The sequence below is a fragment of the Pristis pectinata genome, chromosome 16 (genome assembly GCF_009764475.1).
Source record: "Pristis pectinata isolate sPriPec2 chromosome 16, sPriPec2.1.pri, whole genome shotgun sequence".
In the NCBI taxonomy this organism is placed as follows: Eukaryota; Metazoa; Chordata; class Chondrichthyes; order Rhinopristiformes; family Pristidae; genus Pristis; species Pristis pectinata.
In genome coordinates, this window is record NC_067420.1 from 9,030,333 (window position 1) to 9,057,214 (window position 26,882).

At 42.7% G+C, this 26,882-nt stretch overlaps 1 protein-coding gene across 3 annotated transcripts in view; it reads right to left on the minus strand.

Moving 5' to 3' along the window:
- LOC127578699 (cadherin-22) overlaps positions 1-26,882 on the minus strand; it is a 783,176-nt gene that overhangs the window by 108,716 nt on the left and 647,578 nt on the right. For 2 of the 3 annotated variants that reach the window (XM_052031006.1, XM_052031005.1), the window contains exon 9: positions 697-818. In XM_052031006.1, coding sequence (XP_051886966.1) covers positions 697-818 — 122 coding nt within the window. The remainder of the gene's footprint in view (positions 1-696; positions 819-26,882) is intronic. The other variant, XR_007957561.1, reaches the window with a different exon arrangement.

Consider the following 26,882-nt stretch of genomic DNA (forward strand, 5'->3'; position numbering starts at 1 on the left):
ACCCCCACAGATGGATCTAAATTTATTCAGCTCTTTATAATTATAAGAGATTATCCCACAATTATTATCCCTTAATTGAAATGTCACTTATTTCTGTTTGATACTTGGTCTGTTCATAAGTAAAGGGTGTTTCTGTGGTTTCACTTCCATCTCCTGCTGATCACCTCACAGAGGTGACGGCAGAAACTTGGAGAGAGTGGTCATTTTCAGTTACCTCATTGTTTGGATGAAACCAGAGGAAACCACAGCAAGTGTTCCTGCTGTGGTTGAGATGGTCCATTTTTTTTAGTGCTTCAGGTGCACACTAGGAAAGCCCCAGCCTTTGAACTTCCATCATCAGGAAGACAATCAGGCCAGGACACCATGGATCTTCTCTGTAGACACCAGGGCCAACCATTCCTTTTGTTTTACTTATTTTTGTATCTCATGGTCCCCATGAGACAGTCTATCAGGTTTTCCAAGTCTTCAATCAACAAAGCAACCTTGGGACCCTAAGCAAATTGCAATATCATGACACAGTCAAAGGGACATTATCTTAGGCACCTATTGATTTGCTATTTATTGAAATCAATGTGGGCAGCTTTGCCTAATGAGAACAAGATCTGACTTGCATCAATAAATTGAATTTACATGCTCTTGGAACAGATTTAGCAAATCGCATTAACTCAGAAATTCAATGAATATTGCATCTGTTACCTGACCCGGTTTGGCATCTTCACAGATAGCAGCTTCGAATGGCATAGAAAGTTCCGGAGCATTGTCATTGACATCCAGAATCCTGACACTGAGGGAGGCCTTGCTCATCTGGGCATGGTTGTCTGCATAAAACACATCATTTTGGAAGCAGTGAACAACTAATTAGATGTTAACAAGCAGAAGAAACAATTCAGCAAGGAGACAGCACACCAGGCCCACATTCACAGCTCCAAGCATCTTATGTAAGAAAATAAGTTTAGACATGTATGAGAGATTATTTTTTGTGCCAACGGCATCAGCTTTGGTTGTGTGCTAAGTTAATCACCTGTGCACAAGCCTACTGGAGGGGTTCTCTTGCTGTGGAGACAGTGGTTATTTTACATGGCAAACACACATTACAATTCATATTTACACCTCCTTCATTCCTTGTCCATTAAATTGAATCCATTCTTTATGATTCTAATAAATCATCCCATAATTACCAGCTCTTAACAAAATTACATCATATTGTAAAGCTACATAAAAACAAAAGGACAGGAATCTCTGGTTCTAGGCTAGACTTTAGACAGTCCTGGCTATAACTTCGTCACTGTATTATCACAGGGGTGACACTGTAGCACAGTAGCACAGTTCGTAGAGCCACTGCCTCATGGTGCTAGAGACCCGGGTTCAATCCTGACCGCGGGTTCGGTCTGTGTGGGGTTTGCACGTTCTCCCTGTGACCATATGAGTTTCCTCCAGGTGCTCCGGTTTCCTCCAATGGGATCCTACCACCCGACACATCTTCCCCTCACCGCCTCTCTCTGCTTTCCGCAGGGACTGCTCTCTCCGTGACTCTGTTGTCCACTTGTTCCCTCCCCACTGATAACCTCCCCCCCCGGCACTTATGCCTAGAACTGCACCAAGTGCTGCACCTGTCCCTACACCTCTTCTTTCACCACCATTCAGGGTCCCAGACAATCCTTCCAGTTGAGGCAGTGCTTCTCCTGTGAGTCCGAGGGTGTCATTTATTGCATCTGGTGCAGCCTCCTGTACATCGGTGAGACCCGACGCAGATTGGGTACATCGAGCACCTTCGTTCTGTCCTCTGCAATAGCCAGGACCACCCGGTGGCCACCCACTTCAATTCCACATCCAACTCCCATACCGACATGTCTATCCATGGCCTCCTCCACTGCCACGTTGAGGCCAGACACAGGCTGGAGGAACAACACTTCATATTCCACCTCGGGTGTCTCCAACCTAATGCCCTCAACATCGATTTCTCTAACTTCCAGTAAACCCACTCCTTTTTGTTCTTCGCCCCCCCCCCCCCAACTCCTTCATCTTCCCGTATTCCTGTGGCTCCCTTCCCCCGCCTTAATGACCTGCCCATCTCCTCTCCTTCCCTCTCCCATCCTTTATTCCATGGTCCACTGCCCTCTCCGACCGGATTCCTTCTTCTTCAGCCCTTTGCCTCTTCTACCTGTCACCTCTCAGTGTATTACATCTTCTTCCCCTTCCCCCACCCACTACCTTCCCCCTCTCACCTGAACTCACCTGTCCCCTGCCTGCGTGTGCTCCTCCCCGTCCCCCCACCTTCTTATTCTGGCTTCTGCCCTCTTCCTTTCCAGTCTTGATCAAGGATCTCGGCCCAAAATGTCTTCTGTTTATTTCCCTCCATAGATGCTGCCTGACCTGCTGAGTTCCTCCAGCACTTTTTGTGTATGACCCAAAAATGTGCAGGTTGGCAGGTTATTTGGGCTGTAAACTGTCCCTAGTGTGTAGGTGAGGGTCAGAATCTGGGAGGAGATGAGAAAGCGGGGAGAGTTAAAAAAAAGGGTTAACGTAGGATCAGTGTAAATGGGTGAATAATGGTTGGCACAGACTCAATGGCCTGTTTCTGTGCTGTATCTCTCTACCTCCACAGATCGACCCAGGAGCAGGGATCTGGATAATGGTGGAAGTGGCCCCTGAAGCAGTGAGGTTTATCACAGGCTGGGCAGCTGCATTAACAAGCAACAGGCACTGCTAGAAGGAGCCACGAGCACCTCCTTGCCTTTCAGAATGTGGTGCTTTGGCAGCTGCAGGGGTACAGAGATGGCAGGGGCAATTCTTGTTATCAGGAGCTTACCAAGCCCTGGGTGGGTAAACATGGCCCCAATGTCTGGGGACTGTGGGAGAAAATAAGGAAGTTTCACCAATCCAGAAGGTTGTTAGGGTAAGGCAAGATGAATTTATCTCTTCAAACATGTAAATGTTAATAATTCTTGGCTTTTTAACCCAAGCAAGAAGGGAAAATTGGATCAGCAAATGTGAAAGGAGCTAGTTACTTATCACCACCCTGGTGCTTTCAACAGACATGATCCCAAGGGATCGCACGCACCCACTTGTGAGAGAATCTAGAACTAGGAATCACTGTCTCTGAGCATGAAGTTTTGGAGTTTTCTTGCTGAAAAGCTTGTGGAAACAGAATGTTCTCTGAGGCAGATTATTGATAACCATGGGGATGAAAGGTTATTTTAAGGGAATGTGAAGGGCACAGTCAAATCAGCCATGAGTTTATTGAATAGCAAAGCAGTCTGCAAGGACCATGCAGTCATGCCCTGTTCCAAAGTCATGCAGCATTTCATGTTGAGCTGGTGGCAGGGGAGGTGAGAAGTAGGGTTGTCTCTGATGTCTTAATGATGCTGGGGAAGCTGAGCTTGACGGAGCTTGGGGAGTTCATGGTAAAGGTTCTTCCTCCGACTGTTCCTGAGTGACTGGTGAACGAGGTTTAGAGAAGGTAGCAGTGGACATTTGGACAGCTTCTCATTATCTGATGAAGATCCTTGCTGCAAAGCACAGAATTCCCCATCATTTAATGCTGTGCTCCACATCTGAAGATGGCTACCACTTTCTCAGTTGGTAGAATGCCTCTACGTGGTGAGCTGTTTTGATGGTGGTGGTATTGTTGTCGTGGCTTCCTGTTCCTCCTGTCACCCCTGTTGTTCAAATGCGAACAGGCCCTTGTGGTGGGCTCTTCCCCATGAGAATCTTCTCTTTTCTCCCCTCTTCCATCAGTTAGAAGACACAGGAGCCTGAGGGCACGTACTATCAGGCTTAAGGACAGCTTCTACCCCACTGTGATAAGACTATTGAATGGTTCCCTTATACGATGAAATGGATTCTGACCTCATGATTGGACTCTGACCTCACGATCTACCTTGTTGTGAACTTGCACCTTATTGCACTGCACTTTCTCCGTAGCTGTGACACTTTACTCTGTATTGTTACTGTTTTCATCTGTACTACATCAACGCACTTTGTACCAACTCAATGTAACTGCACTGTGTAATGAATTGACCTGTACAATTGGTTTGTAAGACAAGCTTTTCACTGTACCTCGGTACAAGTGACAATAATAAATCAATACCAATACTAATATCGATAATAGAACTCAAAAAGATAAAGACAAAAGAAACTGCAGCTGCTAGGATCTGGAATGAAAAACAAAATGCTGGAAGAACTCAGTGAACAAAGGTGTATGTCTCCACAGGTGCTGCTTGACCTACTGAGTTCTTCCAATGTTCTTTTCCTTTTTCAAGGAGATAAAGGTTTATGAGGGTGTTGCCAGGATTAGAGGGCCTGAGTTATAGGGAGAGGTTGGCCAGGCGACATCTTTATTCCTTGGAGTGTAGGAGAATGAGGGGCAACCTTACAGAAATGTTTAAAATTATGTGAGGCATAGATAAGGTGGATGGTAACAGTCTTTTCCTCAGGCTAGAGGTGTCCAAAACCCAGGGGCATACATTTAAAGTGAGAGGGGAAAGATTTAAAAGGGACCTGAGGGAGGTGAGTATATGGAACGAGCTGCCAAAGGAAGTGGTTGAGGTAGGTACAAAAGTATCATTTAAGAAGCACTTGGATAGGTACATGCAAGGCTGGGGCTTGGAGGGATAAGGGCCGAATGCAGGAAATTGGGACTAGCTGGGTGGGCACCCTGGTTGGCATGGACTCGTTGGGCCAAAGGGCCTGTTTCCGTGCTGTATAGCTCTGTGGCTCTATAAAGACAGGCTGGTGAAATAGGTGGTTTGGTGGCCAGTGGAATTAAATGCTTGGAAATGAAAAGTGTTACATTTTGATTGGAAGAAACTAGAGGACACAATTCTAAAAAAGGTACATGAAGAGGAAGGTTGTGGGTATATACACACAGTTCATTGAGAGCAGTAGGGCAGTTTGAAACTGCATTTAAAAAAGACAGACACAATTTTTGGTTTTGGCATGTCAGGCAGCATCTATGGAGATAGAAAAAACAAAGTTACTATTTTTGGTTTTATCAACAGAGGCTTAAAGTATAAAAGCAGGGAAGTCTTGCAAAACCTTTACAAATATTGGTCCAGTCTCAACTGGAATACACTGTCCAGGTCTGGGCACCACACATTGGGAAAGATGGGAAGGCTTGGAAGAAAGTGCAGAAGAGATATATCAAAATAATTCCACATTTAAGTGACTTTGGTTCTGTTGGTGGGTTAGAGAAGGTGGAGAAGAAGGTTTTGAAGAGATCTGATGGTGAAATTTAAAGTCATGAAAGTTATAGCCAGAGTGGACAGAGAGAAACTGCTCCCATTGCTGGAGCGATCAAGAATCAGGGGCACTCAATGAAGGTGGTTGGCAAAAGGACCAAATGTGACATGAAGAATAATTTTTTACACAGTGAGTGATTAAGGTCTAAAATGTATTGCCAGTGGTTGTAATGGAGGCAGATTCAATTTTAGTGTTCAAAGGAAGTTGGGGACATAGCTCAAAGGAAAGAATTTGCAGGACTTTGGGAGAGGGACTCACTGGATTGTTCATACAGAGAGCTATTTCAGACTTGATGGTCCAAAAGACCTCCATTCATGCTGTAGCTATTCTGTGATTCTCTGCAAAATGTTAGCTTTGTCTGTCTGTCTGTCTGTCTGTCTGTCTGTCTGTCTGTCTGTCTGTCTGTCTCTCTCTCTCTCTCTCTCTCCATGGATCTGCTGAGTATTTCCAGCACTTTCTGTTTTTTATTTATTTTACAATGCCAAATATATGTAATCCAAAGTAATTCCTTCAAACCCTGTGTTGTTTGGAGTCAATAAAAACTCAGTTATAATACAAGAAATACTACAGCTGATACCAGCGACGTCGGAATTACTGGAGCATAAAAAACCAGGGTCTCCCTCGCTTGTCATCTCCCATTCTGGTACGATACAATGAAAATGAAGTCTTTTCACTCAGTCTCCATCAATTAGTCCAGAATAGACCCAGATGTGATTCAAAGAAAACCCCCAGTATTGGAGAATGTTGTGGACAATAACTCGAAAATTAGCTTTCTCCTCCCAAGTATTTTATGCCTACCACATGCCACTTCACAAATTGCTCATATATTGTACATCAAAATGATTCTTATCCTGTCAGAAATCTAATTTACAACTGAATGAATCAATACCAACTGCTTCCAGTAGCCTCTCCCTGGGAAAAGGGAGCCTGTTCTTTAGATTTAACTCTTGCTAACAGAAATACTGTTTCTGCATTATGGTTGTATTTAATATAGAATCAGAAAATGCCAGCAATACTCATCAGATCAGGCAGCATCTATGGAACGAGAAACAATTAAGATTTCAGGTAGAAGATGAAAGGTCCTTGACCTGAGATATTAACTGTTTCTCTTCCCACAAGTGCTGCCTGACTTGCTGAGTGTTTCCAGCGCTTTCTGTTTTTATTTCAGTTTTCTTTGATTTTCTTTGTAAGTTTTGTATTTACCTTCCTTTGAGCATAAACTGTGTCCTCAGGTTCTGTTCTGAGAAGGTGAAAAACTTCTAACTAAATATTGTAAAACCATACCAACCCTGGAATCTGAGCATTACAAATTCAAAATACTGCAGATGCTGGAAGTCCAAAATAAAGAAAGAAAATTCTGGAAACTCAGTAGGTCAGGCAACATCTATGAAAACAGAACCACAAAGCTACCATTTCATGTCAGAACTGAAAAGGGTAGCAAAAACAAGACAGGAAACTACAGGCCGGTGAGTCTGACATCGGTAGCGGGTAAATTGCTGGAGGGGATTCTGAGGTACAGGATCTCCCAACATTTGGAGAGACAGGGTTTGATTTGGGACAGTCAGCACTGCTTTGTGCGTGGGAAGTCGTGTCTGACAAATCGCTTGGAGTTCTTCGAGGAGGTAACCAAGAGGGTAGATGAGGGTAGGGTAGTGGATGTTGTCTATATGGACTTTAGCAAGGCCTTTGACGAGGTCCCTCATGGAAGACTAGTCTGGAAGGTTAGGTCCAGTGGGAAATAGTGGATTGGATTCATAATTGACTCAGTGGTAGGAAGCAAAGGGGGATGGACGAGGGCTGTTTCTTAGACTGGAGGCCTGTGTCTCGAGGTGTGCCACAGGGTTCGGTGCTGGGACCTTTGTTGTTTGTAATTTATATAAACAATTTGGATGTGAGCATACAAGGCATGGTTAGGAAGTTTGTGGATGATAATGAAATAGGTGGTGCTGTAGATAGCGTAGAAGGTTATGAAAAATTACAGAGGGATCTTGATCAACGAGGTGTGTGGGCTGAGGACTGGCAAATGGCTTTCAATCCAGATAAATGTGAGTCTTGCATTTTGGGAGATCAAACCAGGGAAGGACTTATACAGGACCCTGGGGAATGTTGTGGAACAGAGGGACATAGGAGTGGAAATGCATAGTTCACTGAAAGCAACATCACAGGTAGATAGAATGGTGAAGAAGGCACTTGGCACACTGGCCTTCATCAGTCAGGGCACTGAGTATAGGAGTCGGGAAGTTATGTTGCAGTTATATAAGACATTGGTGAGGCTACACTTGGAGTATTGTGTACTGTTTTGGTCATGCTATTATAGGAAAGATGTTATTAAACCAAAAAGAATGCAGGAAATGCTTACCAGGAAGTTGCCTGGATTTCGGGACTTGAGATAAAAGGAGAGGTTGTGTAGACTATTATCTTGTTCCCTGGAATTTAGGAGATTGAGGGGTGACCTGATGGAGGGGCATGAGATCCTGAGGGGCATAGACAAGGTGAAAGCACATAATCGTTTTCCCAAGGAGAAGATGCTAAAAACAAGAGAGCAGAGGTTTAAGATGAGAGGTGAGAGATTTAAAAGGGACATCAGGGACATCAGACAAAGGGTGGTGCATATCTGGAACGAGCTGCCAGAAATAGTGGTTGAGGCAGGCACATTAGCAGCATTTAAAAGCCATCTAGATAATTACATGGATAGGAGGGATTTAGAGGGCTATGGGCCAAATGCAGGTAGATGGGACCAGCTCTCTGGGCAACACAGTCAGCATGGACGAGTTGGGCCAAAGGGCCTGTTTCCGTGCTGTATGACTCCATGACTCTATAACCTGAAACATTAGGAATGTTACAGGTGTTAGGCAAGCACAGAAGCAGGGGAAGAACATTAAAGGTGTGTGGCATAAGAACCTAATAACACAAGAAATAGGAACAGGAGGCGGCCTTCTGGCCCATCGAGCCTGCTCCACCATTCAATAAGATCATGGCTGATCTGGCCGTGGACTCAGCTCCACCTACCTGTCTTTTTTCCATAACCCTTAATTCCCCTACCATGCAAACATCTATCTAACTGTGTCTTAGTATATGTAATGAGGGAGGCTCTGCTGCTTCCTTGGGCAGAGAATTCCACAGATTCGTTACTCTCTGAGAAAAGCAGTTCCTCCTCATTTCCATCCTAAATTTACTCCCACAAATATTGAGGCTATGTCTCTGAGTTCTAGTCTCACCTACCAGTGGAAACAATCTTCCTGCTTCTATCCTGCCCTTTCATAATTTTACATGTTTCTATATGATCCCCTCTCATTCTTCTGAATTCTAGCGAGTATAGTCCTAGACGACTCAATCTCTCCTCATAGGTTAACCCCCTTATCTCCAGAATCAACCTGGTGAACCTCCTCTGCACCGCCTCCAAATCCAGTACATCTTTTCTCAAGTAAGGAAACCAGAACTGCACACAGTACTCCAGGTGCGGCCTCACCAGTATACTGTACAGTTGCGGCATAACCTCCCTGCTCTTCAAATCAATCCCTCTAGCAATGAGAGCAAACATTCCATTTGTCTTCTTGATAGCTGGTTGCACCTGCAAACCAACATTTTGCGATTCATGTGCAAGCACACCCAAGTCCCTCTGCACAACAGCATGCTGCAATCTTTCACCATTTATATAATAAACTATTTTACCTTCTGAAGTGGATGACCTTGCATTTACCAACATTGTACTCCATCTGTCAGACACTTGCCCACTCACTTCACCTATCTATATCTCTCTGCAGACTCTCCGTGTCCTCTGCACAATTTGTTTTTCTGCTCAATTTAGTGTCATCGGCAAACTTAGATACACTACACTCAGTCCCCTCTTCCAAATCGTTAATGTATATTGTGAACAGTTGTGGGCCCAGCACCGACCCCTGCAGCACCCCGCTCACCACTGATTGCCAACCAGAGAAACACCCATTTATCCCAACTGTCTGCCTTCTATTGGTTAACAGATCCTCTATCCATGTTAATACATTATTCCCCAACTCCACGCATCCTTATCTTATGGATATGACTTTTATACAGTACCTTATTGAATACCTTCTGGAAATCTAAGTACACGACATCCACGTGTTCCCCTCTATCCACTGCACTCATTATATCCTCAAAGAACTCCAGTAAGTTTGTCAAATAGGACCTGCCCTTGCTGAATTCTTGCTGTGTCTGCCTGATGGAATCATTTCTATCCAGATGTCTCGCAATTTCTTCCTTAATGATAGCTTCAAGCATTTTCCCGACTACAGACATTAAGCTAACTGGCCTGCAGTTAAATGTATTTTTCCAACATCTTTTTTTAAACAGTGGTGTGATATTCACTATCTTCCAATCCTCCCAGACCTCCTAGAATCCAGAGAATTTTGGTAAGTTATCACAAAAACCTCTACTATAACATCTGCCATTTCTTTCAGTACCCTGGGATGCATCCCATCAAGACCAGGGGACTTGGCTACCTTTAAACCGGATGATGAAGTGTGGGGGCAAGGGAGATTAAATGGCAGAAATACAGCATGAAGAGAGTGGGATGAGACAAGTAACAAAGCCAAGGAGGGGGTGAGTGAGGGACAATGGGACACAGACAGCCATTGAAGACGCATGAAAAAACTCAACTGTATTTGAGATCTTGTGAGAAGGAGACAGAACCAGGGCCTTTCCTGGAGTGGAGGAGGACTTGGCCAAAGTAAACTGTGGCCAAGTTCAATCATGTGAAGAAAGTGAATTTTAGACCCATTCCTCTGCCAATATCTTGAAGAGTTTGTTTTCAGTTTGCACCTTTCCTTCATATTCTGAATTTACACATTCCCTTCCTCAAGTGCTTCTTCCTAAAGTGCTTTTCTGGAAAATAAGTCACTAGAAGTCACTTCAATGGCCTTTGTACTTTTAGTTTATTTGCTTTATTTCTTCTGCATTGCCATATTTCTTTATACCTTCTTTTAAGTTTTCTAAACAGTTTTTTTAATCCAGATTCTGAAGTTAGCCTTATGTTTGTCTTTCTTCTGGGAAAATATTGACTTTTTACCTGCAATTTCTCTGCTTTAATGCTCTGACTGATTTTCTGCCAATTTTTCTTTCAAATTGTTTTGGAACAAGTTTCCTATTTATGGTGCTAAATTTAACCTAAGATCATTTTAGTTAAATAACATTGGCTGGCTGCTTTATTTCAACTATTTAACCATATTTTTTTTAACTTTGGCTTTTCCCTTGCTCTTGAAACGTTTTTATCAAATCTCGCAGCATTACACAGATGGAGCCCCAGCCTTATATCACCAACATCCCCCGCTTCAAATCTGAGAGCAGAATTAGTTGCAATATTATCTTCTGTCTTGTTGGATTAAAAGCATTGATCTCATAAACATCCCAGATGTACTGCAGAAACTTCAGTGTTCTTCCATGCTTAAATGGTTTGGATTGCATACAAATATGTGAGTAGGACGAGGAGAAATTATTTCCTCTAGTCGGCTGTCAAAGAGCAAGAGACATCATCTCAAAATCAGAGCGAATGGTCAGAAACACTTTTTAGACCAAGTGGAAATCTGGAATTCATTCCCAAAAGGTTCTGAATGCTGATTCAATTGCAGCATTCAGGTCTGAGATCGATCGACTTTTATTAGGTTATGGTATCGAGGGATATGGAGTGAATGAAGGTAGATATGGCTGAGGCAGAGATCAGCCATAATCTCATGATCTAACTCCGTGGCCTAATCCTATTTCTCTTCCTACATATAAATTACCTTTAACCCATTCAGTGGTACTTTTGAAAATTTAAGCTATGCTTTACCTGCCTTGTTATTTTAGTAACTTATTTAAGTTGTCAGCATATTTCATTTCCACAGTTCAGCAGTTTATAATGAACACACTGCACAATACCAGTTCCCTCCATATTCCCCAGGTCTAGGCATCCTCTGTAGCATCCCTACATGTGGGTGCTGTGCTATGATTAATATGGCCACCTTTTCACTCTCTGACTCTTCCCCCGCTGGAATATTATGTTACTTGTGTATTCAGCTCCCTATCCTAACTAGTCTCAGGCACATCTTGGCTGGTATGATAATCGCCACACACAGTAATGGGTGCCTTCTATTTCCCAACTGTATTTAATTTAAGTTGAACGTTTGCTCATATAGCACACAAACTACATTGTTATTCTTCCTAATTCCTCCTCCTGATCTGTAATCCATTATTTTCCAGTTTTCCTGAGAACATAAGAAGGACCATGCCTCAGTGTTATTTGAGCATCCTCTCCCATTCAATAGCATCCCAACTGCTGCCGAATCATGTCCCCCTTTCTTGCCCAACCCCCCACGTTACTTGATCCCTGTGTACACACTTAGAACAGTCTCAGCTTTCAATATTCGCAGTAATTGAGCATCTGCGGCACTTTGGGCTGGAGAGTTCCAACATTTACAATCCTCATGTTTCCCCATTCTCCTCAGAACCATGTGTCAATCCCATTCCCCCACTTACTCCTCCAGTGGCGTGTTTTTGTATTCTTCCTCCCCCCCCCCCCAACTCTTCCTCCCGTCCTCCCATTTTTGTCCCTTTCCTCTCATACACCCCCCAGCCCGCCCTTCATCCACCTTCGTCCCCCTCCCTGCTCCTGTTCCATCCACCTCCTACACACACACAGTTCACCCACAGGTTTCTCCCCACACCCCACCCCACCCCAAAATCTGGTTCCGTCGTTCATCCTCCCCTAATGGTTCCCATTCTCACCTCATTTACTCATCAGAGCCCAGCACTGGTAGCCCTTGGTGTTCCTGCTTCTCCCCCTCCAGCAGCTGTCTCCAATCTTCATACTACCCCCCCCACCTTGCTCCACCTGTGTTTTCCCCCTTTTTCCCCTTTTTTCCTCCCTCTCTTTGTCTACCTCCATCTATCATTAACCTGCCACTGTCTCCCAACTCCACCACCACTCCCCTCCCCTACCTGGCACCACCTGCCTGCCATCTTACACCCCTCCTCAGTCCACCAATCGCCTCGGACCCCTTTCTCACCACTCCCCTTCTCTTCTTTATACCGGCCATCTCCCCTCTCCCCACTCAGTCCTGATGCAGGGTTTCGACCTGAAATGTCAACAATTCCTTTCCTCCCACAGATGCCGCTCGACCCGCCGAGTACCGAGATTGTTTGTTGCTCCAGAGTCCAGCATCTGCAGTCTCTTGTGCCTCACTTATTTCCCTGTTATGTATTGCCTTTCAGGACTGTTACTCATCCTGATTCACCCACCAGCAGATAATTAACCGACCAATCTGCATGTCATTCAGACGTGGGAGGAAACTGGAGCAGCCAGAGGAACCCCACATGGTCACAGGGGGAACATGCAAACTCCACACAGACAGCAGTGGAGGTTGGGATTGAACCTGGGTTGCAGGACAGCTGCACTAACTGCAGCACCACTGTGCTGACTTGAGTAAAATAAAACTTTCCTCACCTTAATCCTAAATGGTCAACCGTATCCTCAAGAGGATGGCCCCTACTTTGAGCTTTTCCACATGGAGGAATCTATCGTCCAGTCACCCACCTTCCATCCCTCAGAAACCTGTGATCACCTCCCATTTCTCTGATTGAAATGGGGCAATCTCAGTTTGTTTCTCTCCATGGGATAACTCCTTCATCCTGGAGCTGATCTCTGACACTTGCACTGCACAGACAGCCTTTTCTCAATTTATGAAAGGGATGCATTTAGAAGAAATTATGGGCAGGCAGGGGAGAGTAGCGGTTCGTGTAACGCTGTTACAGTGCCAGCGACCCAGGTTCAATTCCGGCCGCTCTCTGCAAGGAGTTTGTACGTTCTCCCCGTGTCTGTGTGGGTTTCCTCCAGGTGCTCCACTTTCCTCCCACATTCCAAAGACATACGGGTTAGGAAGTTGTGGGTGTGCTATGTTGGCGCCGGAAGCGTGGCGACACTTGCAGGCTTCCACTAGAACACTCGATGCAAAAGGTGCATTTCACTGTGTTTCGATGTACATGTGGCTAATAAATACAGTAAATCTTATCTTAAATTCTGTAAATTGAAGATACTGAATATACTGTATGCACAGTGACTACTTTATTACAGTGTGTTCCAATGTGTGGAGAGTGGTGTGACACTTGTTATCACAAAAAATACCTTTATAATTTGAAAGCTTGTCCTCCAAAGTGTTAATGGCATTGTAGCAAACATTCACAAATTGAATGTTTGTAACTCAATGAACTGCTGTTTGTCCATTAGAGACTAAAACTGCAGCTGGTATCCAAGTATCTGAGGCCTCACCAAAGCCACATACACCCTCAGCCAACCTTGCTTACCTCTTCGTTCCAATTCCTTTACAACAGGGGCCCACAAACCATTTCCTTTGCTAATTACTTGTTGCATACATCAAGATCTTCAATGCACCACTACTCTCACATCACTTCATAAGTATTCTGCTTTTTTCCATGCTTTACTCCATCTGCCAGCAATATATTGACTTGCTGACCTTGTCCGAATCCCTTTACAGATACTTAACCTCTTCCTTTCACCAGTTTTGGATCATCAGCAAACTTGCATCAGTTGCACTCTTTCTATCTACACTGTGAGGTCTCTCTGGCACCCTCACTACAGCCCTCACCACTTTCTTTGCCCCTTACCCAGTTTCCTTCACCGCCCACTCCTACCCCTTCTCCTTAGTAAATTATTCTGTCAATATCACTTGTGCAGGTCACTCCCATTCAGAAATTGGTGCTCATGTGCTAGAAATCTGAACCCTTAACTCAAAACCCTAAAATTAGCTCTGTCGCCATCCAGACTAGTGAGTATTATGAGAAGCAACCTTGTCATACAACAGCTTTGGTATTAACTCTACCCTGTTTAAAGTATTTACCTCATGTTTGTTTCTGTCTAACCTATTGGCTTCATGCAGGAGAGTTTTTGTGTGAAGGTGGAGCACCCTGTCCCTGAGCTTGTAGGGTGCACCCAGCCCCTGCATCATTCCTTTCAGAACTTCTATGCAATACAATTTGCCCAATGTCCTCCCAATGCTGGACCATCAGCTGATGTGTCGTGAGTAAATCCTCATATGCAATTAAATCTACTCAGGGTGGTCATTCAAAAGCATTTGCATTGATATAGCTTCAGAGTAAATTATTCCAGTGGAAGCTATTACCAGAGACTTAATAATTATTTAACAACAGAAAATGTAGATAGATGTTCGGGTAAGTGACCAAAGGCTGGGACAAAGTGGTCATTCAAGGAGCACATGAAAGGGGGAGTGATTAGGAGAGATGGAAATGTTAGGGGAGTGGTTCTATAGCTGGGGGAGGGGGGTGCAGATATGTCATTGGGCATTGGGGTGAACTGGAGATCTTACTTCTTGCAATTTGTTTCTTGGACTCTTGGCAGAATTTTAAAATTGTGCTCGTAACAATGCAGAGTGAGAGTAACTGACAACACGGGAGTGATTGAACCTGAGGCACTGTTAAACTACATGGCTCTGTGCCACACCACAGATAAGACTATTACTGAACCATGATGGCCCTGGGTACCTGCTCTTAACTTTAAAGTTGAGCTGTCCTCCTGCCTAATTGCTCCCAGTAGCTCTTAATAAATCACCTTGATCAATGGATATTGCTGAACACCACCACCTTCGATATGGACTTAACCACATCTGGCAGATTCCAATTACAGCTGATATTGGTGACTGCAAAACTACCTCCCAATTCCAGTACTCTAATCTTTACATTTCATCCTGAACTGCCCTCTCCTTGTAGCATTCACCAAGGACTGAAGACATTCTCATAACTGCTAAGACAATGGATTAACAGAAAAGTTCTTGCAAAGTTAAAATGAATCAATTAATTATACTCTACAGCAATTGGAATGGAAGCATGAAGTGAAATAAAAGTTCACTTTTGATTAAATATTTCATTAATATTTAGTACTGTAAGAAATAATCTCTAGCTTGCAACCATTTTCTTTCTAATGCGGATAATGAATTGTAATGCGGATAATGCAGATTTGTTTCATTTTCCTAATAGGAAATTCATGCCCAGGTTCCTTGTTTATTAGGTTTACTGTATGCATGAAGGGGAAGGAAATTAATCATTGTTGGTTTGGAGGCCATTGCGGATCTGTTAGGGATTCTAAAATGCACCATGTTGTTGACATGAGTCAGAATGGTGTGGGTGATAGTCTCCCTTTAGAGCTTTGAAGGTGCCCTGATGAGCAGTTCAGAGGTGGTGCTGTACTATCAGAAGATGTTTGTCCAGAGCACTAATTTTTGTTGGCATTATGTAATTTAAAATCAACTGAAACAAATCAGGCTTGTGAGCAATTCCAGGTCAAATCTCTCCAATGGAGAATCCAACTGGACATTTTATATCATGAATTATTTTTCAATTGCAATATGATTCCTGCATCAGAGTTCACAAGGTGATGCAGGCGTCCCCAGGACAGCTTGGATCGGCTGTCCTGGGGATGCCTGTCAGTGGGCACTTCCAGAACAACATGATTCTTATCCCAAAGCAGAAAACAGGGAAGTGGAGAAAGTGTCACCATGCTTCTGCCATCAACATAGCATGCCCACAACTTCCTAACCCATACGTCTTTGGAATGTGGGAGGAAAACAGAGGACCCAGAGGAAACCCACACAGACACGAGGAGAATGTACAAACTCCTTACAGACAGCAGCCGGAATTGAAGCCGGGTCACTGGTGCTGTAATAGCGTTACGCTAACCGCTACGCTGTTACATCTCTCTAAATCTGTGTAATTCAGCAAGTTTAGAAACATAATATCAATGGGGTTTACGTCCAAGACACCATCTTGTTGAGTTCTCCAAGCACAGGTTACCGCTAACCATGACATGGGTATCTTCACAAGAGGTATCGTAATTTTTTCAGCCTTAGCTAATTAGATAACTCCAGATTACCTCCAAGATTGTTCTGAACATTTCATCTCTTTACCCAGTCCCAGTAATAAAATCATAACATTTTCTGAATATTGACAAAGAAGCGCTGACCAGTTTTACCAGAAACGGGGTCTGTTGCCTCACCGAAGCTGCTGAAAGTTCCAAATAAAATTGTTACCTCTGGCAGTTTTCATTTGAGTTCCAATTGATGAAGAATTTCCATTGATTGCCCTGACCTGAATCTGATGTGGTTCTGATGTTGGTTTTGGTCAGTGGTGTCCCAGGCATGTGGGAGATATAAAAGTGGGTGTTGATGGAAAGCCATGCATGGTGGGATTATCAGTTGAATTCTTTGTTAAGACTGGAATGATTACAGACAACACATTACGTCTGTTATCCTAGATGGATGGAATCCACGCTGGCATTTGGGAGACAAGACCTCAGCCACTGGGAGGGTACAGCTGAGGAGGCCCTGGTGATGACTTTCTCTGTCGCAGATGCTAGGGAGACGTCTCTATGCTCACCACAGATGGTTTTGTCCCCTTTTTTGAAGATGGTGATTACAGCTTCTCTGAAGTCTTGGGCATGTCATCTTCCTTTCAGACTGAATGAAGAGGTTGTGGATTTGTGACTGACTGAGCTTTAGAGCTTCAGTGGAGATTCCTCCTGCTGGTTGGGATATGGCCTTTTCAACTGTCAGGAATGATAGTAAGTGTGGACCGAATACATCACTATGGGGTGTGTCAGGGGTACTCATATCATGGACAGAGTCTTTGTTGAGATGGCATTTGAAGCATTCCTTCCAAAGGGTGCTGAGTGCAACTCTGCCCCTTGTGATTGGCTCTGTTGTGGACCCACTTTCTGCTCTTAATAAAGTTGGGCTATGGATATTTGGGCCATAGATGGTCTTGGTAAGAACACATCCATGTCATGGTTAGCAGCAAGCTGCCCAAACTTTATCCAGTTACCATTTGCTCTTTAGGTCCTGGGCCTTCTGCCTCTCCTCAGCCTTCAGATGCCTGTCGATGTGTTTCCATACCCTTGAGATATGGTGGATCTACCAATCCAGGAACGCCTTACAGCTAATTTGCTCCTCAATTTCCTTGTTGTTCCCATCAAATCAGTCCTTGGCAGAGAAGCCAAGAATCTCATCAGAGATATCACCTGTGATAGATTTCAGGTTAACTGTCACACGGCGACAGCTACAGGGAGTAGCTCTAGCCACTACATATGGCCATTTTTGACTTCATAGAATCATAAAATCATAGAATCATAGAACAGTACAGCACAATACAGGCCCTTCAGCCCACAATGTTGTGCCGATCTACAAACCTCACCTAAGACTATCTAAATAGAATCATAAGACTATCTAAATAGAAACTTCAATATAAAGGATTTGACTTCATCAACTGGGAGAGACTTCCACATCCCAAAGATGTGCAGGTTGGCAGGTTAATTGACAAATTGGCCCGAGTGTGTCAGTGACTGATAGAATCTGGAAGAGTTGTTGAGAATATGGGGAGAATAAAAATTGTGGGATTAATGTAAATGAGTGGTCGATAGCTGACATGGACTCAGTGGGCTTTACCTTTCTATGACTCTATGACTTGATCCTAAGGGACAGACTAGAAAGAAATTATCCTCAATGTCGTCACTGAAGATTGACCTTGGAATTTAACATCCTCCTTCTAGTCTACAAATTAATGGTAAAGCTGAACTCAGACAAACTCAAAACATAAACAAAAAAAATGCTAGAAATAATCAACAGTTCAGACAGCATCTTCAGTGGAAGAAACTGTCAATGTTTCAAACTGATGACATTTTATCACCTGAATATTTTAACTCAGTGAAACTTCCCAGAGAAGTTGACTGCTTAAGGGAGATTTATTTTATATTTTGGGTTTAAAACATCAGCAGTAGTTTGCTTCTAATAATTTATGTTGTTGCATAGAAAACTGAAGACCTAAATTATCACAGGAAGGTCTTCCCCTGGTTCCCTGAGAAATTTGAGGTTGAAATCTGCTTTTACATCCATTTCTGAAGCAGCTCATCTTAGTTGGCATAAAGCACATAGTTTTTAATAAATGGACTGAGAATAGGCCACCGCAGCTGTAAAACGGAGTTGGATAAATACTGAAATTGAATATTGATCGATGCAGTTGGTTAAAATTTTCAAAGGTTTGTTCTGAAGAGCAGATGGAATTGCATCTCTGTACGATGCAAGTTAAATTGCTGACTAGGCTGGTCAGTAGTTTAGAATTAGGATAAGAAATATTCTTCACTTTCGGCCTTGATCACTTTCAATGATAGTCCTGTTGTTTTGGGGTCAAAGGACCAGTGTTTAAGACATACAAACTATCATTTAGGAGTAGGAGTCGGCTACTCAGCTGCTCAGGCCTACTCGATCATTTAAACAGATCATGGTAAATCTGATAGTGACTCCTCCTCCACATTCCCTATGGGAACCTGTCAATCCTTTGTATACCAAGCATCTATCCCTTCCGTCTTAAAAACATTCAGAATTTGATTCGACCATTCTTTAAGGACCAGAGCACCAAAAACACGGAAAAAAAAATTCCCTCATTTCTTGAGATTATCTTAATCTAATAATTTTTAAATTGTTAAGATTAATACTCAGTTTAGGTTGACCAGTTTTGAGAATGCTATTTGAAGTTGGGAGAAATGTTCTGTAGCATTCACATCCCAACAAGCCTGCAAGTTCTTAAACTTTCGGGATCGGAATATGAATCCTGCGGAGACCAGGGCCTTCAAAGGGACGTCAGACTTAAACTGGTAGAATCTGAACTCCTGCTGTTCGTATCTGAGCTTTCCCTAGCCTTTTCATCCACAGCCCTGTTCATTGACCTGCACTGACTTACAATCTACAGTGCCTTGATTTGAAAGTTTTCACTGTGAGTTTGGAGCCCTTCATGACCTTGCCTTCTGTAACCTCTGCTACCTGTTTAAGATTTCTATGTTCCTCCTTGTTCACTTTTTTGACCTTAGCGGCCATATCCTCAGCTGTTTAAGCCTGCAATATTAATTTCCCATCTTCACCTCTTCCTCTCTTTCCTTAAAACCCACCCCTTTAACCAAGCTTTTGGTCTCCTCCTGTGGATCAGAGTCAAGGCACATCTCGTTACACTACAACTAAGTGACATGAATCACTGTTTTAATACTCCAAAGGTAAGACGGGGAGAACGACTGACTCACAGACACCATATCGAATAAGGGAGTGGTTCAATTAATTTTTTTTGTTGTTCAAATTGTATTTACTCAGGTCTAATGGCAAGATTTATCAGAATCGATTCTATTGGTTGTTGAGTTTCTTGCCTAAGAGATGTTCCAATTAGAAGGTTTCAGTTAAAGCAAGGGACAACTCCTATACAATAATTATTTAAAAGAATAATTGCAGCTTAATAACTGTTGTGAAAATGCAGAGGTGTTCACAGTTCAGTAACTGAGGCAATCTGCCAAGGAACAGGATCTGCAGAACCTTCGGACACTAGGGATGGAAATGGGAGGACGGGAGACCATCTGCTTCCAATCTGATGGAGAACACATGGGTAGATTGTGCTGATGAAGCCACACTAAATGTTGTCCTGTAATTATTGAACAACCAGCAAGTTTTGTCCGTTGTTGCAAAGAATATTTTCTGCAGCTGGAGCTCTGTTTAGCTGCAGCTGGCAGATACAGGCCTTCAGAAGATAGAGGTGAGGGTCCCTTGAGACCACTTCACTATTTGCTTGTCCCTGGATGTGTAGGTTCATAGAGTCCCTGCAAGTATATGAGATTTTACCTTGCCCCCGTCAATACAGCTGGAGTGGGTTAGTGTTGAGGCGATCCTTGGGTGACTGTGTCAACTATGTGCTCCAGGTAGGGTATCACTATTTTCAGTAGGTGTCTCGATTGGATGCTTGTCAGTACCTCTAGATGTTCTTGGGAAAATCCAATGGGAGAGAGTCAAAATTTGCAGAAGGGCCCTGGGATGGTGTCCTTATTTTCAGCCGGTTCCTGAGAGTGTTTGGTATTTGTTGATGGCTCCTGAGACGATCAGAAATGGGAAATATCTCTGAGCCATGTGTTGCTTTTAGAACGTAGGACATGGAAGACTACAGCAAACAAACAGGACCTCTGGCCCACGTTGTTGCGCCAAAATAAATAAACTAGTAATTTAATGCTAAGCTAAACTAATCCCTTCTGCCTACACAATGTCCATATCCCTCCATTCTCTGCATATTCATGTGCTTATCTAAGAACTTTTTAAACATCTGTATCGTACTTACCTCCATTACCACCCCTGGCAGCGCATTCCGAGGACTCACCACTCTCTGTGTAAAAAACCTGCCCCAAACATCTCCTTTGAATTTACCCCCTCTCACCTTAAATACATGCCCTCTAGCATTAGATATTTCAACCCTGGGAAAAAGATATTGTCTGTCTACTCTATCTATGCGTCTCATAATCTTTTAAACTTCTGTCAGGTCTCCCCTCAGCCTCCATCACTCCAGAGAAAACAACCAAGCTCTCCTTATAGCACATGCCCTCTAATCTGGGCAGTGTCCTGGTAAACCTCTTCTGCACCCTCTCCAAAGCCTCCATATCCTTCCTACTATGTGGCGACCAGGATTGAATACAATACTCCAGTTGAAGCCCAACCAGAGTTTTATAAAGCTGCAACATAACTTCCTGACTTTTGAACTCAGTGCCTCGACTAATAAAGGTGGGCATGCCAAATGCCTTTCAACCTGTGCAGCCACCTTCAGGGAGCTATGGACTTGGACCTCAAGATCCCTCTGTGCATCAACACTGTTAGGAGTCCTGCCATTAATTGTGTACTGTCCCTTTACATTTGAATTGTGATTTAGTTTTACATGATCGTTCAGAGTTTGAAGGTTGCATCACTGTGCCGTGAAACAAAGCATTCTGGGTCCTTCCATCTCTTAAACTGGAGAAATTTCCAGAGTTTAAGAGTTTGATGTCCAATGTGAGCCTCCTATAAAATGTTACTATTATAATCATCAAATACAACAATAGGGTTATAACAAAGCTCATATACCAATACTGTGATCAGAAATGACAGTTGTTTTTGTTTCGAAAACTAGGAACAGCACACTTTCTGAAAGTACGGCAAGTCCATCAGCACTTGTAATGTAAAAGGACCAGGTTCCTGCCCAATCCGTTTCCCCTAACATTGTTCCTGTTCTAAAAAAAGGGGCCCTCCTAAATTATGGACATTGTGATGTATTTTTAGCATTTTCTGCTTTTGAATCAGGTTCAGCTTCAGTAAAATAAGTGTAAACTAAGTTTAGAATCCTTTCCAAGTACTCCCAAACAGGTTATGTACTCTAATTATCTTTATTAAAGAAAAATGGTATTTCTTGCATTAGGGCAGGATTATTCTGCTCAAAGGTCGCTCTCATTTAACAAACGTCTTATGCATTTGATTTGTACTTTGGAAATGTGGAGACAGAAAAATACTCTGAATTTATGACCATAGAATTGTTAAATGTAGATGCCATAAGGCTGAGCCGTATAAGAAAGTCAGAATTACCTCTGTTTTAGGAAATTCAGCGGTAGCACCACAGCTTACAGATGTATATCAGGTTCTAACCATTCAAATGCTTTCATCTTTTGAAGGATTCTGAAGGACACCAGAGCAGTGTAACACTTCACAGTAATGTTGCAAAGAAAATTCAGTGTATTAATACATCTCAAAATAAAATCCATAATTTAATGAGGATTAACTCTTTAATGTTTTCAAAATGCTCACAATCCTTACATTTAACTGCAAATATTACAAGTGTTCATTTTCAGCCTAATGGATTTTAATGACTTTAGATGGTGCTGTTTTATATATACTTAACATATAATTGCTACTGATATATTCTGTGCTGTGCTTTTTTTCTGAACAGCATGTTATAGTCTGTAGAAAGTGCAGAAGGCATATGTTTCTCCAGAAGTGTTGGAATTACTGGAATTTTTGCACACTGTCACATTCAATATCATACACAGTGTGCATCATAAATACAAATATGACATTTATAATCAGGTCAGACAACCATTTTCTTTATCCAGTATTTCCTTCCATCCTGTTATCCCTCCTCCTTCATCTGCCTAGCCTTGTCCCTTCCCATCACATACAACTCAAGTTTCAAGGGTTTGAATTATTTAGTGGAATAGATAGTGAGTAAATGCTAAAAATACACATAATGTAACATATCAAAATGCTGCAGTTGAAGAAATTATTTTTTTTTCTCCATTGTAAAAAGGTTGGTGCAAGGAAGAGGCTGCTAATTGAGCCTAAATGACCTAATTAATAGATTACAGAAAGAAAGCAAAGGCAATATGTAGTTAGCCACCAGCCCTCCAACTGTGGTTTGTATTTGTTGTTTTGCTGGCTTTCAAAATCTAAAACATAGGAAAGGAGAAAGCCTCTGATATCACTTAAATAAAGCAGCTATAACAAAACTCTAATCATGAGAGCCCAACTGCCTGCTTTTTAAGAAGACATCCACGTTTCAATCCGAGTGTCATCTTGTCATGGAACTAAATCCCACCACTGGGATTGCAGGTTGTCAATATAAAACAATCAGATCTGTTGGAACACACACCTGGAGGCTGTCAAAACCAGACACAATAGATGTGAGGGGAAACGGAAAGTTTCAGAATTCTTTTTCTCTCCTATTATGGTCTGTGTGAGGAAATTTTAAGATGGATTGATAGTGGAGAGACAAGCAAGGATTGCCCAGAACACAGAAGGTTAAAGGGATAGTTAACTGAGCTGCCCAAATTGATCAGGAGTTTTGAGAGAATAGATGGAAGAATCCTTACCACTGACAGAGGCTCGGTAGCCAGAGTTCAGCTGAAAATAGGATATGTACTTAAGATGAAAGCATTTTGCAGGGCCATGGGGCCAGAGTAGTGAGAACTGACTAATTGGAGTACCCTTTTACAGAGATGGCACAGGTACCCTGGAACAGAAAGCCATTTTTTGTGCAAAATGAATCAATGAAATCCTGCAGAAATGTCATAAATCGATGTCTGCACAGAAGTTTATGATACAATTACCCCCACAACAGTACTTCAAAACACTTTTATACTGAGGATGAGTTCATTCCCTGGTTTCAGAGAACTGTAGTTACTTGTGTTATTTGTCTGAGCATTGATATCATATAAGAATAAAAACAATATTTTAAAACGTTTTTTTCTTTACAAAAACAACCAGGATCCTTACAATAGATTAGCTTGCAGCCTGGATAATACTCTCCCAAGAATAGTTACAAGCCCCTTGCCTGTATTTTTAATAGCTGGCTATAATCAGAGACAATTCCCTCAAACTGGAAGGAAACAGCATATTTACAATGCTATAAAGGGTTATAAACTGGAAATGGGGAACCGTAGGCCCTATAACTCGATCAGTGGTCAGGAGGGAGGCACTATGTAGTTATAAGATCGACAAGGCCTTACTGGCTGCACTCAAAACAGCTGCAAGGCAGTTTGCTATGAATCTAACTGAACTTTTCTGAAGCTGTTGTGAGTTATTCCATAGACATCAAGAAAGGTTTCTCGACCAAGACAAGAATCCTGGAGGTGTGGTAGAAGCAGAATTCTGTGCATGTCCATGGGTAAAAAAGTGAAGTGAATAGATTTGAAATGTATCTGTTGGGAATCTGCAAGAAGACCCTAAGACCACAAGAAATAGGAACAGGAGGAGGTCATTCAGCCCATCAAATCTGCTCTGTCATTCAACAGGATCACATCCAATCCAACATTTCTCAAGTCTGCTTTGTGTTACTTGGCTACCATACATTCACTTCCTTCCTCCTAAATCACTAATACATATTCCAAGCACTTATAGTCCAGCACTGATCCCTGTGGTACTCCCGTTATGAAAGTACACCCCTTATGCCTCCTCACTGCTTCCTGCCCTGTTAGCCAATCCTCTCTCCATATCAATATGCTATCTCCAACACCATGGCCTCTTGGCTTGTGACATAATCTTTTGTGAGGCCCTTTGGCAAATCCAAACACATCTAACTGGTCCCCCTCCATCTACTCGTTGAGACCTCCTGATAAACTCAAATCAAATTGTCAGAGGCGACTTTCCCTTCTTGATGCCATGTTGACTCTGCTTGATTACATTATGATTTTCCAAATGTACTGCTATTAGATCCTTAATAAGTCATCTAATATTTTTCCAGCATTAGATGTTGGCCCAATCAACAGATAGTTAACCATTTTTTGCCAACCTCCCTTTTTGAATAGAGCTGTCACATTGTCAGCTTTCCAATGCTCTGGCACTTCTCCAGAATGGTATTTTTGGAAGATTACAACCAACGAATCCATTATAATGGTAGCCATTTCTTTTAAGATCCCAGGATGCAAGCCATCTGGGCCAGGAGAGTTATCAGCCTTTAGCTGCTTTAGTTTGTCTTGTACTAATTCTCCAGTGACAGTGAAAGCAGTTATTTCCTCTCCAGCATTATTCAGTATTGATGGGATATCAGGAAAATGTTCCACCAAAAGTAATATTTTGCTGGTGCAAAGTATCCACTTCCTTTGCCATTTCCTAATTTCCCATAACTATTCCCCAAGCCACATTATCTTGGACCTTCCTCCCCCTTTTCACATGCTTAAAGAAACTTTTATTGTCTATTTTTATATTCCTCACTAGTTTATATTTTTATATTCTTCCCCACGGTAGTGTTGCGGTTAGTGTAACGTTATTACATCGCCAGTGACCCGGGTTCAATTCGACCACTGCCAGTGTGGAGTTTGTACGTTCTCCCCATGTCTGCGTGGGTTTCCTCCGGGTGCTCTGGTTTCCTCTCATATTCCAAAGATGTACGGGTTAGGAAGTTGTGGGCATGCTATGTTGGCGCCGAAAGCGTGGCGACACTTGCGGGCTGCCCCCAGAACACTCTATGCAAAAGATGCATTTCACTGTGTGTTTTGAGTGTACATGTGACTAATAAAGATATCGTATCTTAACTTATCTCATCTCATCTAATCTAATCTTATCATATCTTTTCCCTCTTGGTTTATTTTCTCTCTTTATTATTTCCTTTGATCCCTTGCTGGATTCTGAATTTATCCGTCTACGCATCTGCCATTAACTTTTGCCTCCTTATATATTTCTCTACAACCCATCCTCTTCTTACCTTCCTTGGTCAGTCACAGTTGGTTCATCTCTCCCTTAGGATCTTTCCTCTTCACTGGCATCTATTTTTGCTGATTGCCATGAATTACCTCCTTAAGCGTCTGCCACTGCATGTTTCCTGTTCTTTGTTGGCCATGAAGGAATTACAACATCTAACTGGAATGAGTCAAAGACAGTGCAAGTGGACAAACCAAATGTCTTTTTTCTTGCCGTGTGATGGGAGGAATGGAGGCTGCTTTTTTATGAGACTGTTCCTGTGACCACCGTTCTGTGAACTAGCTTTGCTCAGGGATGGCTGGACCAAAGCAACTGAAAGTGGACACAGTGAGGGCCCTACCGATAATCTACTAAACTGGAGATCATTTCTAATTAAAGACTTATTTGTGAGATGTTCTTTGGTATGATAGAAGCACGTTTATGAAAAGTGCAATCTGTGGCTGTGACTGGAAGGAATCTGAGCCCAGCAAGTGGTTGATCTGGCTAAACTGGTTTGAACCGGTCTGACTCAGGGACAACAATGAAAGGGACACAAGGCACAAGTCCTTACTTGGAAGAAGAGCAATAAAGTGATGCTGCCTTGGACCAGAGCCAATGAAAAGCCGACACATGTTAGCCTGATAGGCCAGATCCAATGAAATCAAAACACAGCAGTTTGAACTGATAAGGAAAGAGAATAAGAATGAGGGGCTTTGGATGCAAAGCAGCGAGAATCTGGAGACTAACTATTGCAAGGAAGACTCCCACATCAGGGGGAGGGAGAAGAAGGATCGATTGGGAGATCCTTTATTTTGGTGTTATAAATTTGGTGGTGGTTTGAGTGAGTATTGGTGCAAAGGGAACAATGGCATTCATCACTTAAGTTATTGACCAGGGGTCAACATAATGTACGTGGATATTTGCGTAGAGACAATGAAGTGCGAGTTTTGAATTAATTAAGATCTGTGAAGTGATTTACCTAACCTGTCAGTTTTCTATAGGTCAATACCTTCCTGCCAGTCTGTCAGTTTATATCCACTTTAGCTAAATGTATCCTCATTCTATTGTAAATCCCTTTAATTAAATGAAACACAGTTGCTTCTGAGCCAGCTTTCTGGTAAATAGGATTAGAGAGGTAACTGTGTGTCTCAGAACTTGGTTGTGGGAGAAAAGGGTTCTGATTCATGGGACACTGTCACCAGTACAGGGGATGGAGAGAGGTGTTCCCTTGGGATGGGCTCCACCTGAACTGTGCTGGGAACAGTGTCCTGATGAACTGTATAACTAGGGATTGGGGGGAAGGTGGGGGGGGGGGGGGGGGGGGCGGTGAGAACTCCAAGAACGGAAGATCTAATAAATCAGGAGTGTTGGCTGCAAAACAAAAGCTACAGACTTATGAGAAGAGCAGTCTATGAACAGAGGTAACCTAAGCTCACCAACTGATATGAGCTTTCTGGAATTGGTTTGAATTAATCTGACATTGAGAAATAAATAATGGAAGAGAGAGGAGGCATAAGTCCTTATTTGGGAGAAGAGCAATGCTGCCTGTAACCTTGGGCTAGATCCATTGGAGAGGGGACACAGGCTAGCCAGGTAAGTCAGAACCAACAA